The sequence below is a fragment of the Xenopus tropicalis genome, chromosome 6 (genome assembly GCF_000004195.4).
Source record: "Xenopus tropicalis strain Nigerian chromosome 6, UCB_Xtro_10.0, whole genome shotgun sequence".
Lineage (NCBI taxonomy): Eukaryota > Metazoa > Chordata > Amphibia > Anura > Pipidae > Xenopus > Xenopus tropicalis.
The window spans coordinates 59,973,046-59,986,484 of NC_030682.2; the positions used below are offsets into that span (position 1 = coordinate 59,973,046).

At 40.4% G+C, this 13,439-nt stretch overlaps 2 protein-coding genes across 5 annotated transcripts in view; both read right to left on the reverse strand.

Moving 5' to 3' along the window:
- Positions 1–1,258: 1,258 nt before the first annotated feature.
- Positions 1,259–8,192, reverse strand: fignl1 (fidgetin-like 1). 3 transcript variants are annotated; one of them, XM_012964185.3, is made up of 3 exons: positions 8,134–8,192; positions 3,819–3,867; positions 1,259–3,323 (listed from the first exon to the last, which is right to left on the reverse strand). In XM_012964185.3, the coding sequence occupies exon 3, from the start codon at positions 3,313–3,315 to the stop codon at positions 1,345–1,347; it is 1,971 nt and encodes a 656-aa protein (XP_012819639.1). In that variant the 5' UTR covers positions 3,316–3,323; positions 3,819–3,867; positions 8,134–8,192; the 3' UTR covers positions 1,259–1,344.
- Positions 8,193–10,524: 2,332 nt separating this feature from the next.
- The window catches only part of ddc (dopa decarboxylase), a 41,389-nt gene continuing 38,474 nt past the window's right edge, over positions 10,525–13,439 (reverse strand). Inside the window, exons 13-15 of one of the 2 annotated variants that reach the window (XM_012964605.3) lie at positions 12,178–12,279; positions 11,161–11,380; positions 10,525–10,666 (exon numbers count right to left, since the gene is read on the reverse strand). In XM_012964605.3, coding sequence (XP_012820059.1) covers positions 11,165–11,380; positions 12,178–12,279 — 318 coding nt within the window. In that variant the 3' untranslated portion in view covers positions 10,525–10,666; positions 11,161–11,164. The remainder of the gene's footprint in view (positions 10,667–11,160; positions 11,381–12,177; positions 12,280–13,439) is intronic. The other variant, NM_001011289.1, reaches the window with a different exon arrangement.

Genomic DNA, 13,439 nt, shown 5'->3' on the forward strand with positions numbered 1-13,439 from the left:
GCCTTGATTATATGTGTGCTTGCTGTCATTAATAAAATTACAATGAAATGCATAACATGATTCTGATAATTTAAATTTACATTTCAAGGCAGCATAGAATCAATTGAATTGAACATTTTAATCTATTAATAATAATCCCTTTAGCCATCTGCTGACAGATGTAACCTCATTTTCTGCTTTATTATTATTATTTTGATGATTTTTGACAACTGCTAACCTTATGTCTCAACAGTGGCCCAGAACACCACAAGCACATGCAGAGCCACTGGCACACAAACCTAACAAAATAAAGGTGGGGAGCTGGTATGGAGAAATTTGAAGGCATAAATTATTGTTATAGGCCTGCTGAACCCCTGTGCTGGTATAAAACATTCATGATATTAAATGCAGCATTCCTAAGCATAATCTTTTATGGGTAGGCTTTACTATTCTTATATTAAATCAGATAAAAAGAGACACATGCATATGGCAACAAAAAACAGTTTTTAGTTTTCATTTAAATTTCTTGGTCTGGCAATGCCAAAATCAATAGCATTAAGAAGTGTAACCAATTTCTAGACCTGCCAGCCAACATTAAAGAATTTAAGTTTCCAGCACAGGATAATATTTTTGCTGTGTCTGAAGCAAAAGGGGGTTTCGCTGCTATCTTGCTGCACCCATGCGGTGGTGTGAATTACAGACTAGAAGTATATATACATAGTTGCAAGAAATGTGGTAAATATTTTGTTATTATATATACTGAAACTATGGCATGGGGCCCCAGGGCTGCACAATATAACATTTATTTTGGCATCTAACACTCTTTAAATTTGAACTCAATGCACATAATAACAACGTTTCAAAGTCAATTCTGAATGAAGCTCACAGAATGTTACAAGGATAAACAATGCTTATGAGTATACAAAAAAAAGTTATCTTTTTACAAATATGTTATATCCTCAGAAACTGCTCCAATCTTTGTTTTCAAAATCTAATTTGCTTTTTGCATTAAAGTACAACTAAAGCCCATATTTAACATTTGCACTTCTGTTGTTTATGAGCTTGCAGGTGTTATCGGGCACATTGGACACTGGCATGGGCAAAACCACCTAACCACCTAGGAAAGCGGGATGGTAACAGATAGGCACGGATATGCAAAGGCACAACTGCAGACTTATTTATTAATGTAAAAGGGACACTATCTCGAGACATGTAGAGCAGACCTGTAAACCTTGGTATGATAAATTTCAATATGCTGGATAAAAACACTGAGACATGCTTTTGAAGTCAGCTAATCTTAAATCTTTATTTTATCACAAAACAATTCTAGGAGAACAGCAGCTTTCTTTTCCACAGCACATATAACTACCTGCCACAACCAAATGTTTTGTTCCAGTTCTCATATAATTCCAAATCTTTTTGTGAAACACTAGGCCGCACTACCAGAAAAGCACTTTGGAAATCAATATAGGCAATAGGGCGAACTTGTTCAGGTGTTATTGTGGAAATATCCATAAGCTGTATACTTCGTATAGGACCAAGTGCAGCTTCCCGGCAAAGCTGAGTCATATCTGCACCTGAGAAACCATCAGCCTGCAAAACTATGGCCTCTACCTCTTGTTCTGCGAGACTGCAGTGCTCTTTTGCCATTAGGCTGACAACGATTTGCTTCCTTGCAGATGCTTCAGGAAGAGGAATATAGAGTCTTTTAACAAGCCTTCTGCGAGCTGCCTCATCAATTTCTTGGGGACGGTTAGTAGCACCAACAACTAGTATGCGATCATCTGAAGATGTTGTAGCACCATCAAGCTGAACTAAAAACTCAGTTTTGATCCTCCTTGATGACTCATGCTCCCCTTCACCACGCTGGGATAAAAGAGAATCTATTTCATCAATGAATATCACGGCTGGCTGGTGACACCTTGCCACTGTAAAGAGGGCTCGAACCATTTTTTCACCTTCTCCAACCCATTTGGATGTCAAAGATGATGCACTTATGCTAAAAAATGTGGCACCGGACTGGCAAGCAATACACTTACCTATCAGAGTTTTCCCTGTCCCTGGTGGACCAAAAAGTAGGATTCCTTTAGGGGGTCCCCGCAAGCCAGTAAAAATATCTGGCCTGAGCATTGGCCACACCACTATTTCCTTGATAGTTGTTTTAGCAAACTCGAGGCCAGCAATGTCATCCCAGTTCAGCGGAGGCCCGTGATCCATTATCTCACTCATTATCAGTTCGATCATCTTTGGCTCTATGTTTTTTAAACGTTCATCAGAAGGTGCATTCATCTCACTGTTGCCCTGGCCATATACTTTCCTGTTGCTATCCTGGACATCCTCCTGCCTAGGAACTGGAGGAACAAATTTTCCATGAAGACCACGAGAACGAGCAGCTCCCAATGACTTTTTGGCACCACCATACAGAGGACTTGGATTACGTTGAGGTTGATTACTGTATTTCTTCTGCTGATCAACCCACAACTGCTCTTTTGCTGTTTTAAAGCCACTTTCGCATGTAGCTTCTTTGTTAGTAAGCTGCCTTTGAACTAAGGGGTTTGGCTTAATATCAGAGCTCTCATTGCCTAAGGCAGAATAAGCTTTTCTTTTGCCTGAATGCACAGAGGTGGTAGGTAAAAACATGTGGCCAGAGAATGATGCTGGATCTTTGTCTTCATTGCTTTGCATCAGAGAAGAAGTCATAGAAATACTGTTGTTAATCAAAGTGTTGGAAGAGGTGTTTGCAACAGAAGTAGTATTGGCTATAGTAAATGCTGAAATCTTGGGTTTTTGGAGAAAGTTTGCGCTTCCCCCTGGCATTTGACAATCTGATAAAGCAGCATGAGGAACTGTATACCCTGAGTTTCTAAGGACATTATTACCAAGACCTGCAGAATATCCTGATGTATTTATCCCATTACCAACTCTCACTGAGGCATCTGCTGAGCTCTTAGACAACTGGGTTCTTCTTCCTGCCACTGCCATGTCTTGCACACTCTTTAATTTTAAAACATTATTAGTTGTCAAGGAAGACTGCCACTTGTCACTTTCATTTCTCTGACATTTTGCCAAAGTTAAAATGCTGTCTGCATAGTTATTCAGGCCAATTTCCAACTTGTCAGAGTCAATAATGGCTGAGTACTTCTCAGCATACTTCTTGAACAGGTGGACTGCTGATGCCTCGGAGATCTCAGAATTAGCCCATGCATACTGAATCTGTGCAAGATGTGCACGATACACTTCTGCCTTCTGTTGAGGTAAGCAAGTGCCAGAGCTCAGCACAAAAGCATCTCTTTGCCATTCGCTCAGGTGAGCTAAACTACTTTCAGGTACTTGCATTGTGTGATCTGGAAAAAAAAAAAGAAAAAAAGAAATATAAAGCACCATTACTTCCAAAACATGCTTGTACTTGTTCTCAATCACAAAATATAGCTGCCTATGTTAAGGAATGCAAAAAGATATACATGTGGAATGACACACATTCTTTACTTTAGAACATGACTTGTAAGCAGTTACAAGGTCTTTAGTAGGATGTAAAAGGACTGATTTTTTTAGTTATTCATGATTTTTTCATGTTAATGGGTTCTTGAAACACAAAGGAATGTGTATGTTACCAGCAAGCAAGGGACTTACAGTATTGTCAAAAAGGGTGTATTGAAAAGTTTGTATACACATCCCATTATAATTGATTTTACCATGTACAAGGCAGCAGCATGAATATGGTGTTGTATAAAATTTTCAAAAACACGGGAACATTACTTTGCAAAAAGTATTAGCTGCTGCATTTAGGTGTGCTTGAACACGGGTCTTAAATGCCCGTAAGAGCCCTAACTGTGACTCACCATGTACCTTCTGTGGTTCAGGTGCAACTCAAGCAGCTCAACTCCGGATCTGCAACAGATAAAGAAAAAATAAAATAAAAAATTAAAAAAAAAAAAAAAGCATGATGTACTAAATCACCTTCTAATAAATATTGATCTTTCCCCACCACTCTGTTCCAGATCTAGAGTTACCCTGCTTTTCTGAAGTATAGAGCCACCTTTTGCAGCAATAACAGATTATCCCCCTGTGAAATAAAAAAAAGCACAAACTTTGCCCACAAAATGTAACCTCTAGAAACAAATAAGAGGAGTGCTTTTAAACAGGTCACTGGTAATCGCTACCTGCTGGTTCCTATGGGTAATTACACCTGTAGGAAACTTTGTACCTTTGATTACATAACCCCCTTAGGGCTTGTGCGGACCAGAGTTTGGACCTGTGGTAGAGTCCCACTGCATTTCACTGCAAAACACAATCCATTCTTTCTTACAAACAACCGTCTGTAAGAGCCCTTAGTATTTTTGGGTAAGTATATACCAGCTATACATACTACTGTTTTATTGTTGTTCATTCTTTAAGATAAATTTAAAGGTAGTTCAGATTAGCCAGATATCCACCATAGTTTATGAAAAGCGCTTTTGGGAGAATAGGAATAAAACACCCCTTGTAAATTCTAATACAAGCAAATGAGAAAAAAATAAATCACTTAAAAGTGATACTGACACAAAAAAATGACTTTTCAAATTATGAATCTGCATAAAAAGTTGCCTATAGGTCATGTTGATCTTTTTTTACTGTTAGGGCTGATTTTGTATGTAATTGTTGCTTGAAGTTCCTATACCTGACTGTTTTGCCAACCTGACTGTCCCTTCTCAGCCAGTCAGTTATAGCTTCTAATGCTAACGGCCTACTGCTGCACAAATATGGCCGCCCCCTCATAGAAGAACATGGGGGATCAGATAAGGAATGAAAAAGCAAATCAGTAAATACTTTTATGCCAAAATTATAAAGCTCATGCAAAGACAATGTTATGAAAGATGTAAAAAGGTTTCATTTCTGGTGTCAGTATCTCTTTAAGCAAATTAAGGACACACTCACAAAGTCTGGCAGCCATGTTGTTTGGTGCATAATGTGGCACTCGCTCATTATGCACGTGTGTGTCACAACATGGCTGCCCACACAAGGGCAGGTAGCCTGGCACTGGCAGGAACTATTGTTTCCCCCAACCAGAGTGCAAGCTCTATAAGCCTGCACCTCTGGTGGGGGAAACAATATGGGGGTGATAGGTGCTCTTTAAAAAGTTAACCTGCTATGTGGTTGCTAGTACTAAACAAACTATGAGGAGGGGCCTCTCTGGTTACAGCTTCTGATTTGTCAAAGAACAAAATACTTGTGGTGGTGGATACATGCCATGTTCGCTGCCGCCTAAGTTTCAGTTCACAATGTTTGGTCAGGGCTAAGTAATAAATTGTTTTCCCTGTTCTGTAGAAACCATACTCTTACTATAAACAAAAAAAAACTCCCTCCATTTTCTAGAACCTGTTGGCAATAGCAGAAATTTTACTGTGGCAGACTGTGTGCTGATAGCAGTAGCAGACCCAAGACCTGTGGCGCCCTGCCCCCCCCCCCCCCCCCACTGATTATAATATAATAGCAGAACCTAGACCTGGGCCCCCTGCTTCATGCACTGCAAAAAATAACGCAAGTCAAATTAAAAATAACAAATCACAAGGGGTACCCCAAATAACAGACCTCAGATCATGGGGGGGGGCACAAAGTATAGTAGTTACAATGAGAGCCAGGAAGAGAATAAGGAAGACCAGTAGCGAACAGAATAATGCAGGAGAACCGAATGCAACAACCAATTCATTCAGGCACCAAGTAGCAAACGAGGAAGAAGCCGCTCGCAAGCAAGTAGTGGTTGCCATGTGACGTTTTTCCGGACGTGACGTCACAGAAAGTTTAAAAACTAAGACTAGAAGGTGGCTGATGGCACAGTAGGACGATGAAGAGGAGAAGGGGACAAGATTTTGAACAGTCGTGGACAGGCCTGGACTGTGGCAAACCCCAGAGATGCTGCTGTAAGATGCCACAAAGTCTCTATTCAGTGGGGCCGCTTGGAACTAGAAATGCCAGGGAACAGGTTATGGTTGTAACATTTGGGGGAGCAACTCTGCAAACATAAAGAAACAGTTGTTTTTGGCTGAATGGGTGTGATGTTTTGTGCATACTACCTGTTCAAGTTTATTTTATATTTCTTTAGTTTTCAAAAGTTGGGAGGTATGCATAGGCATTGTTATTAAACTTGGTAAATTTTGTAAATTGCAAAAAAAATATATGGTCCTGCTTGCTGAAGTACATTTGCAACCACAACCAATTCAAACTTTGAATCATTTATACTGTGCCTTTACACGTTTGGGTATAAGTACTGTGGTGTGTAGACTGTGTTATCAGTGTAGCAGTGACCAAAACAAAAAGGGTATCGGTTTCCCTGGCTGTATAGTAGTTTGTGTAAAATACTAATTCCTGGCTGGTCACAATACTCAAGCTCAGTGATTCTGTATTTCACCCATGGCTGTCATAATTTAGCAAATGAATGGAGGGATGCAATCTCATCACTTAATTGAGAGAGAGGGGCAGTCTTGGGCACATGCGCTTACATAGTATCTGCTGCAGCCTAACCTGAACCTGTCACTTTCTCTTCCTTCCTTTCATTGGGGTTAGTCAGGATGGAGGAGGCGGGTGGCAGGCCCAGACAGCACTGATAGTCATCAAACCAGTGGTAAAGGTAGGCAGGAAGCAGGGTTGTCAAGTCTAATTGTTAAAACCAGCCAAAGTTAAAAAAATCTAAACAAATTTTGAAAGTTTGAAAAATCTAAACAAATTTAAGAATATATTAGAAAATAAACCTTGGCCTATCCCTCTGAAACGTGGAATTACTAAACTTAGCCACAGCCCTCCCTTCAATGGCACCCACCCTGGAAATGTAAAATGTATTTTGTATGCCCATTGTGTACTAGGATGACTGATGTTCCCTGCAGCTCAATGAAGCACAGGGTCTGAGACAAATGTGAACTTGGGCAAAAGAAAAATTAGCATTGAGAACTGCATATCCCAGATATGCCACAGTGCAGAAATGGATTCAGGGTACTGCATTAACCCAGACATGCTAGTATGATCATTGAAGAAAATGAAATCAAGGTTTTGCTTTAACACCAGGCATGATGTCATGAAGTACAAACAGGTGTGCTAAACTACTACTACTACTCCCCCTAACCCCCAAAAATCCCTGAGAATTATAATTTAACAATAAATGGCAAGGAATCCATGCAAGCAGTGTTGACTTAATCCCAGCACATTAGTAGTCAGATTGTAGGGCTGGTTGGTCTTCCACATCTTGTCTTACATAAGTGCTAGGGTGAGACTGGTCAGGAGTTGGTAGAGTACAGGGCTGGTTGGAATGCTGCCTGGAGCTAAGGAAGCTTTTATTTTTTTTTTGTTTTTTTTACACCACCCACTGTTTGGTACACTGTCCTATTGCATGCTGGATACTGCGGATTTACTTCAACCTGTTGTCTGCTGCCAAGGTTAAAGGAAAACAACATTCCCCAGCATGTACTAACAGTGCTGCCATCAGAAATCACGGGCACCCTCCTCCTATGCCCCGTCCCCCAGTGACCCCTCCCATCAGTACAAAGGACACACAGACATTGGTAGCCAGGGGTTATGTTTTGCACTGGTGCCACAGCAGGGACCCTGAGTGTCCCCCATACTATGGGGCCACTCACCACTGCAGCATCCTCCAGCTCCCCGTAGCTTCCTCCACTTCCCCCCAGCATCCTCCAGCTCCCCCCATCGTCCTTCCCAACATCCTCTAACTCCCCCCTAGCATACTTCAGCTCCCCCCAGCGTCATCCCCAACATCCTCCAACTAACCCCTGGCATCCTTCAGGTCCCCCCATCATCCTCCCCAACATCATCTAGCTCCCCCCATCATCCTCCCCAACATCCTCCAACTAACCCCTAGCATCCTTCAGGTCCCCCCATCATCCTCCCCAACATCATCTAGCTCCCCCCATCATCCTCCCCAACATCCTCCAACTAACCCCTAGCATCCTTCAGGTCCCCCCAGCATACTCCCCAACATCATCTAGCTCCCCCCAGCGTCCTCCCCAACATCCTTCAGTTCCCCCCTAGCATCATTCAGCTCCCCAGCTTCCTCCTCAATATCCTCCAGCTCCACCCCCATCGTCCTCCCCAACATCCTTCAGCTCCCTCCACCGTCCTCCGCAACATCATCTAGCTCCCCTCAGCGTCCCACCCCATCCGCTCGCCTGCCTGCTTCGCCCGGCTGCGTCCCCTGTTTCTTCTTAGGTCCCCCGTCTCGCCGCTGCAGCTACGCTTTTATTAGGTTGCGTCCCGTGCGTGCTGACGTCACGCGTACGCACGGGGCGCAACCAATAAAATTACCCGCTGCCCACCAATGAACCAAGTGCCCGAGCTTAAAAACTGTATGACGGGCGGGCCCCCATTAAAGTCACGATCTTCCGGGCCCGGGACAACTGTCCCCCTGTGCGCCCTGATGGCGGCCCTGTGTACTGGGTACAGCCGAATTGAAATTGAAGAGAAAAAATGGTAGTTTTCAAAGTACAAATCTGCCTAAGCTCCCAAAAGAAGTCCGCATTCAAACATTGGTGGGTTAGTACTCTGCAAACCTACATGGCATAAAATGGTCCAATATGGTGGGAAACCTGGGAGGAAGGGGCACATCAAGCGCGCAATATACACATGGGGAGCAGGGCTTGCTTAATGAAACTGAGCAGCACAGACACGACAAGGGAGAATGTATGAATGATAGCCAGGCGATATTATAGTGCGTTATATAGCTGGCACAGTCTACAAAAAAAAAAAAAGCCCACAGGCTGTAACAAGCAACACAACACATCTTACCTAGCCTTTTATTTATCATTTACATTGTACTTTTTCATGTTAGCAGCTTTATAGAAATGTTATTGCTTCTGTCAGACTTTGTTTTCATATGGGTGCTTCATTTCATTTTCTTATTCCTTAGTGTTGCCTCCATTGGTCTGGTACACATGCCCAACATAGTTAGTGAATGCTAATCTTAACATTGCTGGTGTAGGATTTATTTAATATGGAATTCATTAATGTAGGAAATAATATAGCGCTCTCTGCACTCAGCACTTCAGTGTTAGTAAACCAGTTTTAGGGTGAAACACCCAATACTCAGCGCTCCTTGGTGGTAGTCCATGAACAAGGTCTTCAGTGCTGTGAAACTGTGCGATAATGTGCTGCTTCCTCTTAAAGACAACCCCCCTTTAGATGGGCCGCAGATACTTGCACAATAGTGATGATGGAAGCGCATGAAAATAAAAAACAAAATCTAGTGCAAAATATATGATTGCAGTGTAAGCAAACCACCAAAAGTGCCAGTGATAAAATATATTGCAGTGTCAACACCCACTCAATATGTCCAGCATATATGCTCACCAGACATACAGTACTGTATACTGTAGGTATACTCCTGAGGAAGCGTGCCATCAGCACGTGGTCATTGCTTTCATACCTCTGTATACTGTAAGTAGCCTGCACTGTGCAGGGTATATGTTTTATTAAACATTTTTACACTATTTCTGCTTTCCCTTCTATTTTATACATATTGAGGACCGTGTTCCCACTACAATCAATATTTGATTTGGGTTCCTATTTGCTTCATTCCAATTATGTCTGGTGAGCATATATGTTGGACATATTGAGTGGGTGTTGACACACTGCAATATATTTTATCACTGGCACTTTTGGTGTTTTGCTTACACAGCAATCATATATTTTGCACTAGATTTTGTTTTTTATTTTCATGCGCTTCCATCATCATTATTGATTCATTAGTAGTTTGGGCTTTAATTAATTCATTTTTTTTAAATATCTATAATGAACATCAACATTTAATTTATTTACAATAACTGCAACTGGATCTGAAATGGTTGGCAATGCTCACTTTGTAGTTACCCCAAACAGTACTGAATACAATTGTTGCAATAGTTGTTTTCTTTGTTTGGTGCACATTTTAGCGCATCCTTCCCCCATGATGTTTCATACACCCATTCTTTGTTTTTTATTTTATCCCCTGCCCCTTTAGTTTAAGCTGTCCTGTTCTTGTGGTTGATCAAAATTAGATAAGAAATCATCTGCACTGCTAAAAATGTGTCCATGTGCCATCTAGTGATAGATATGAGGAAAAGATCTTATATGAGAGCTGGCTGCCACATTGTGCTCTAGGACAGTCAAAACTGGCCAGACATAAAAAGGCCTAAACAAAGTGACAGCAATTTTTAAACTTATTACTTTGCTAATATGCTACCGAGAGATATAGATGGAGCACAGCATATATCTGGCATACCCATTTCAATGCTAAAAAGGTATTGGTGTGTGTGTCAGGTGCTTCAATTACAGTGGCTGCAGCATAGCTAATCCCACCACCAATATCCAATCCATCAGAATGGATATCGTTTGCGAATTAAATGTAATTAATTTGTATTTAACTTTTACAAACCAAATAATACTTTGATTATTCAGTAATTTAATGGTGGCAACAATGTTTAATTTTTTCATTAATTTAAAATCATTAAGGACAAACGTGCCTCTAAATTGCTATTGGGTTTAGTAACATAGCCGCCCCCCCCCCCCAAAAAAAGAAAAAAAACATAATGACTGAAGATACAGCAGGTTTGCCTTTATTTGATATTATTGTCACAGCATCACATAATGTTTGGTCCAAGAAAATATTATTCAACAAATGTTCAGAACATTTCAGAATTTATTCTCTGCTGCTTGGTTCATAGAGTTGTTGCTTAGGGAATAAAGAAAGAAAAGCAGTTAGAAATTAGTAACTACACACACTTGCCCTTTTAGCAATGTAACTACACACTGAACCAGGGTCGGACTGGGCCGCTCGGCCCCGGCGGCCCCGGCGGCCCAGTCCGACCTTTGCACAGAATATTTCCACTCTTTTGTGCATTTAATTTAACAAGCAAAATAGTTTGTGGCTATTATTCAGAAAATGCATGCACCAACCAAAACCTAATCTTCCTCTGTCAAAAAGAATGAATGTTTCCCAGTGAAACATGCTGATGGGTAAGTGATGAGTAGCGCATTTATCACCCAAACTAGTGGATGTGATAATTGCTGGAGTTCCATAAGCTATGCTCTTTGTCTTGGCAATAATAATGACTATCCCTAGTTTTTGGGCTAGTAATCAGTTTGCTTTTCCTAGTGAAAACTGCAGGAATGGAAATACCCTATTCTGTTCTAGTTATAATTCTGAAAAACAAATAAAAGCCTTACTGCTTTAATTCCGAGCTTTTTGCTGTTCTTCATTATTTAGGAGTTCTGTAGTAAGTTCTTTAATATGCTTCCATGCAAACTGTATGTGGCTGGACTCCACGGTTCTAGCACAGACAGCAAATCGTAAAACAAAAGTGTCCCCCAAACAACATGGCACTATGTGAATTTTTTTTGAATTATTAATTTTTTGGAGAAGAGCTTTGTTCAGTTCATTAGAGCCCTATAAAAAAAAAAACAAAAGAATATTAGACTTTCTAGCAAGCTTCGTCACAAACTGTACATGATTTGTAAATAATAAGAAAGTTTTCACTGGAACACTTCTTACTGAGGCTAAACTGCACCTTGCTAAAAGTTTATTCAGTGCATGTAAGCAGGGGTGTTTTTACCTTGAGGTGAGGTGGCAAGTGTACCACAAGTCTCATTTATATATATTAGCCAAGCTTCCCCTCTGGACAGCTAAGCAGTAAGGCAGCCTAGGAGGGCCAGGCATTGCTCACTTAGGGGCAGTAGGGCATTGGGGGCCCCTGTACTTGTGGTACCTAGAGTATGCATGAAATAAAGGTGGACATACATCGACTGAACTGCCAGGCATCTGACTGATCATCCCACAGACTGAATGGATTTTTTTGTGATCTTTTTAACTATGGAAATGTCCAAATAGCATTATTTATTTCATTAGGGAAGGAAGCTAAGTAGTTCTGAATGAATCTGTCTGGTTTTGCTTCACCAAAAAAATTGCAAATTAGCTAAACACATTGAAGTCAAGGGGTGTTGGAATCAATGGCGTAATGACATAATGGTGTCATTTCAGGTGTTAGTCTGACATAAAGAATACACACCATTAAATGGACAGTGCTTAAATATTCCTGCGATCGCTAAGGACAGTTTCAATTCTTATCCAAGGTCTAACACAGAGCTTTGTAGTGTAAATAAGCCAACTTTCGTATACTCATTTTGCTGATTTGTTTTCAGGATACATTTTAGATAGTAAAGTTACAGGTGTTTCTGCTTACTTACCTTTAATCTAAAACAGACTAGACCTAAAATGACTGGCGCACAGATTTCAAATTGATCATCTTTCTTTACACATTCCAGAAACTCATGAGCGAGTCCTACATGCTAAAAGGTGGAAAACATTTATTTAGATTACAGAAATAGAAATGATTACTTAATTCTTAAAAAAAAAACTAAGGTGGTATGGAACTTATTTTTGACCTAGCTAGCCTAACGATAATGATATGGATATTAAGGGGAATACTGTATATTAAACTGTGTATGTAAATTAACCCTTTCAGAACACTTCTGCTCTTTACTCCATGTATTTTATTGCACAATTGGACATTCATTTGTATGACCCAGTCACTAAAGCCGGGCCACAAGCCCAGGTCTTGGAATGTCCCATAAAGCAAATCCCTGGAATCTACTTACATTACAAAATAAAATAATGACTTTCTCTGTTTCAGGGAAGGAGATAAGTAAGTCTTGTGGCAAGCTCTTGGCAACAGTCAAACCTATATGTAACCAGCTATAGTAGCAATTACAGATCTCCTTGTAACATTAGTCTAAGCATCTCCTTCAATGGGCTGTAATGTAATGTTGGATCAGATAAAGTTGGATGTTTTCTTTTGTTTATGTATCTACATCTGAAGTCCATGTATTTCAATAAAAAAAAAAAGTCTTTGCAACACTATCAAAACTTTTCTTCGAGTGCAGACACATCACACATTCGGGTGTTTATATTCTGACCTATATATTTGACTTGTCAGATGCGTTTTGTTGATCTGACACAGTCCGTCAAAAGAGCTTGTGGAGTTTAGCCCATAAAGGTAGCTTGAATGAAAACTTTCTAACCTGCAGTAAAAAAAAGTCCCAGAGTTAACTGACAAAAAGGGCTAGAATCTAAACTGCCTCACTTGCTCACTATATACCAATAACCTAACAACCCCTCATACAAAGTGTGAATAATTTGCAGATATTTAGTTACAATTATACATTGGTATGAATTGGTTTAAAAATGTTTCCTCTACAGAATTTTTATTGAACAGATTTTAAAAGGACCCTAATATGAGCTTTTAAGGTACACTGGTGACACCTTTAGGTGCAATTGAAGATTACACTTTTATTAGAAATCTTAGTGCATTATTTATTGCACTTTCGAATTTATTTACTAACACAATGATTGGATAGTCAAAAATTGTATCATGATGTGGACCAGGCACTGATCTGCTGTGTTTGTATTGTTGTTGGTATCTAAGAATTATCCATATGCAGTCGGGTAC

Coding starts and splice junctions, on each gene's coding strand:
- fignl1 (XM_012964185.3), bottom strand. CDS start 3,315: ATGCAAGTACCTGAAAGTAGTTTAGCTCACCTGAGCGAATGGCAAAGA.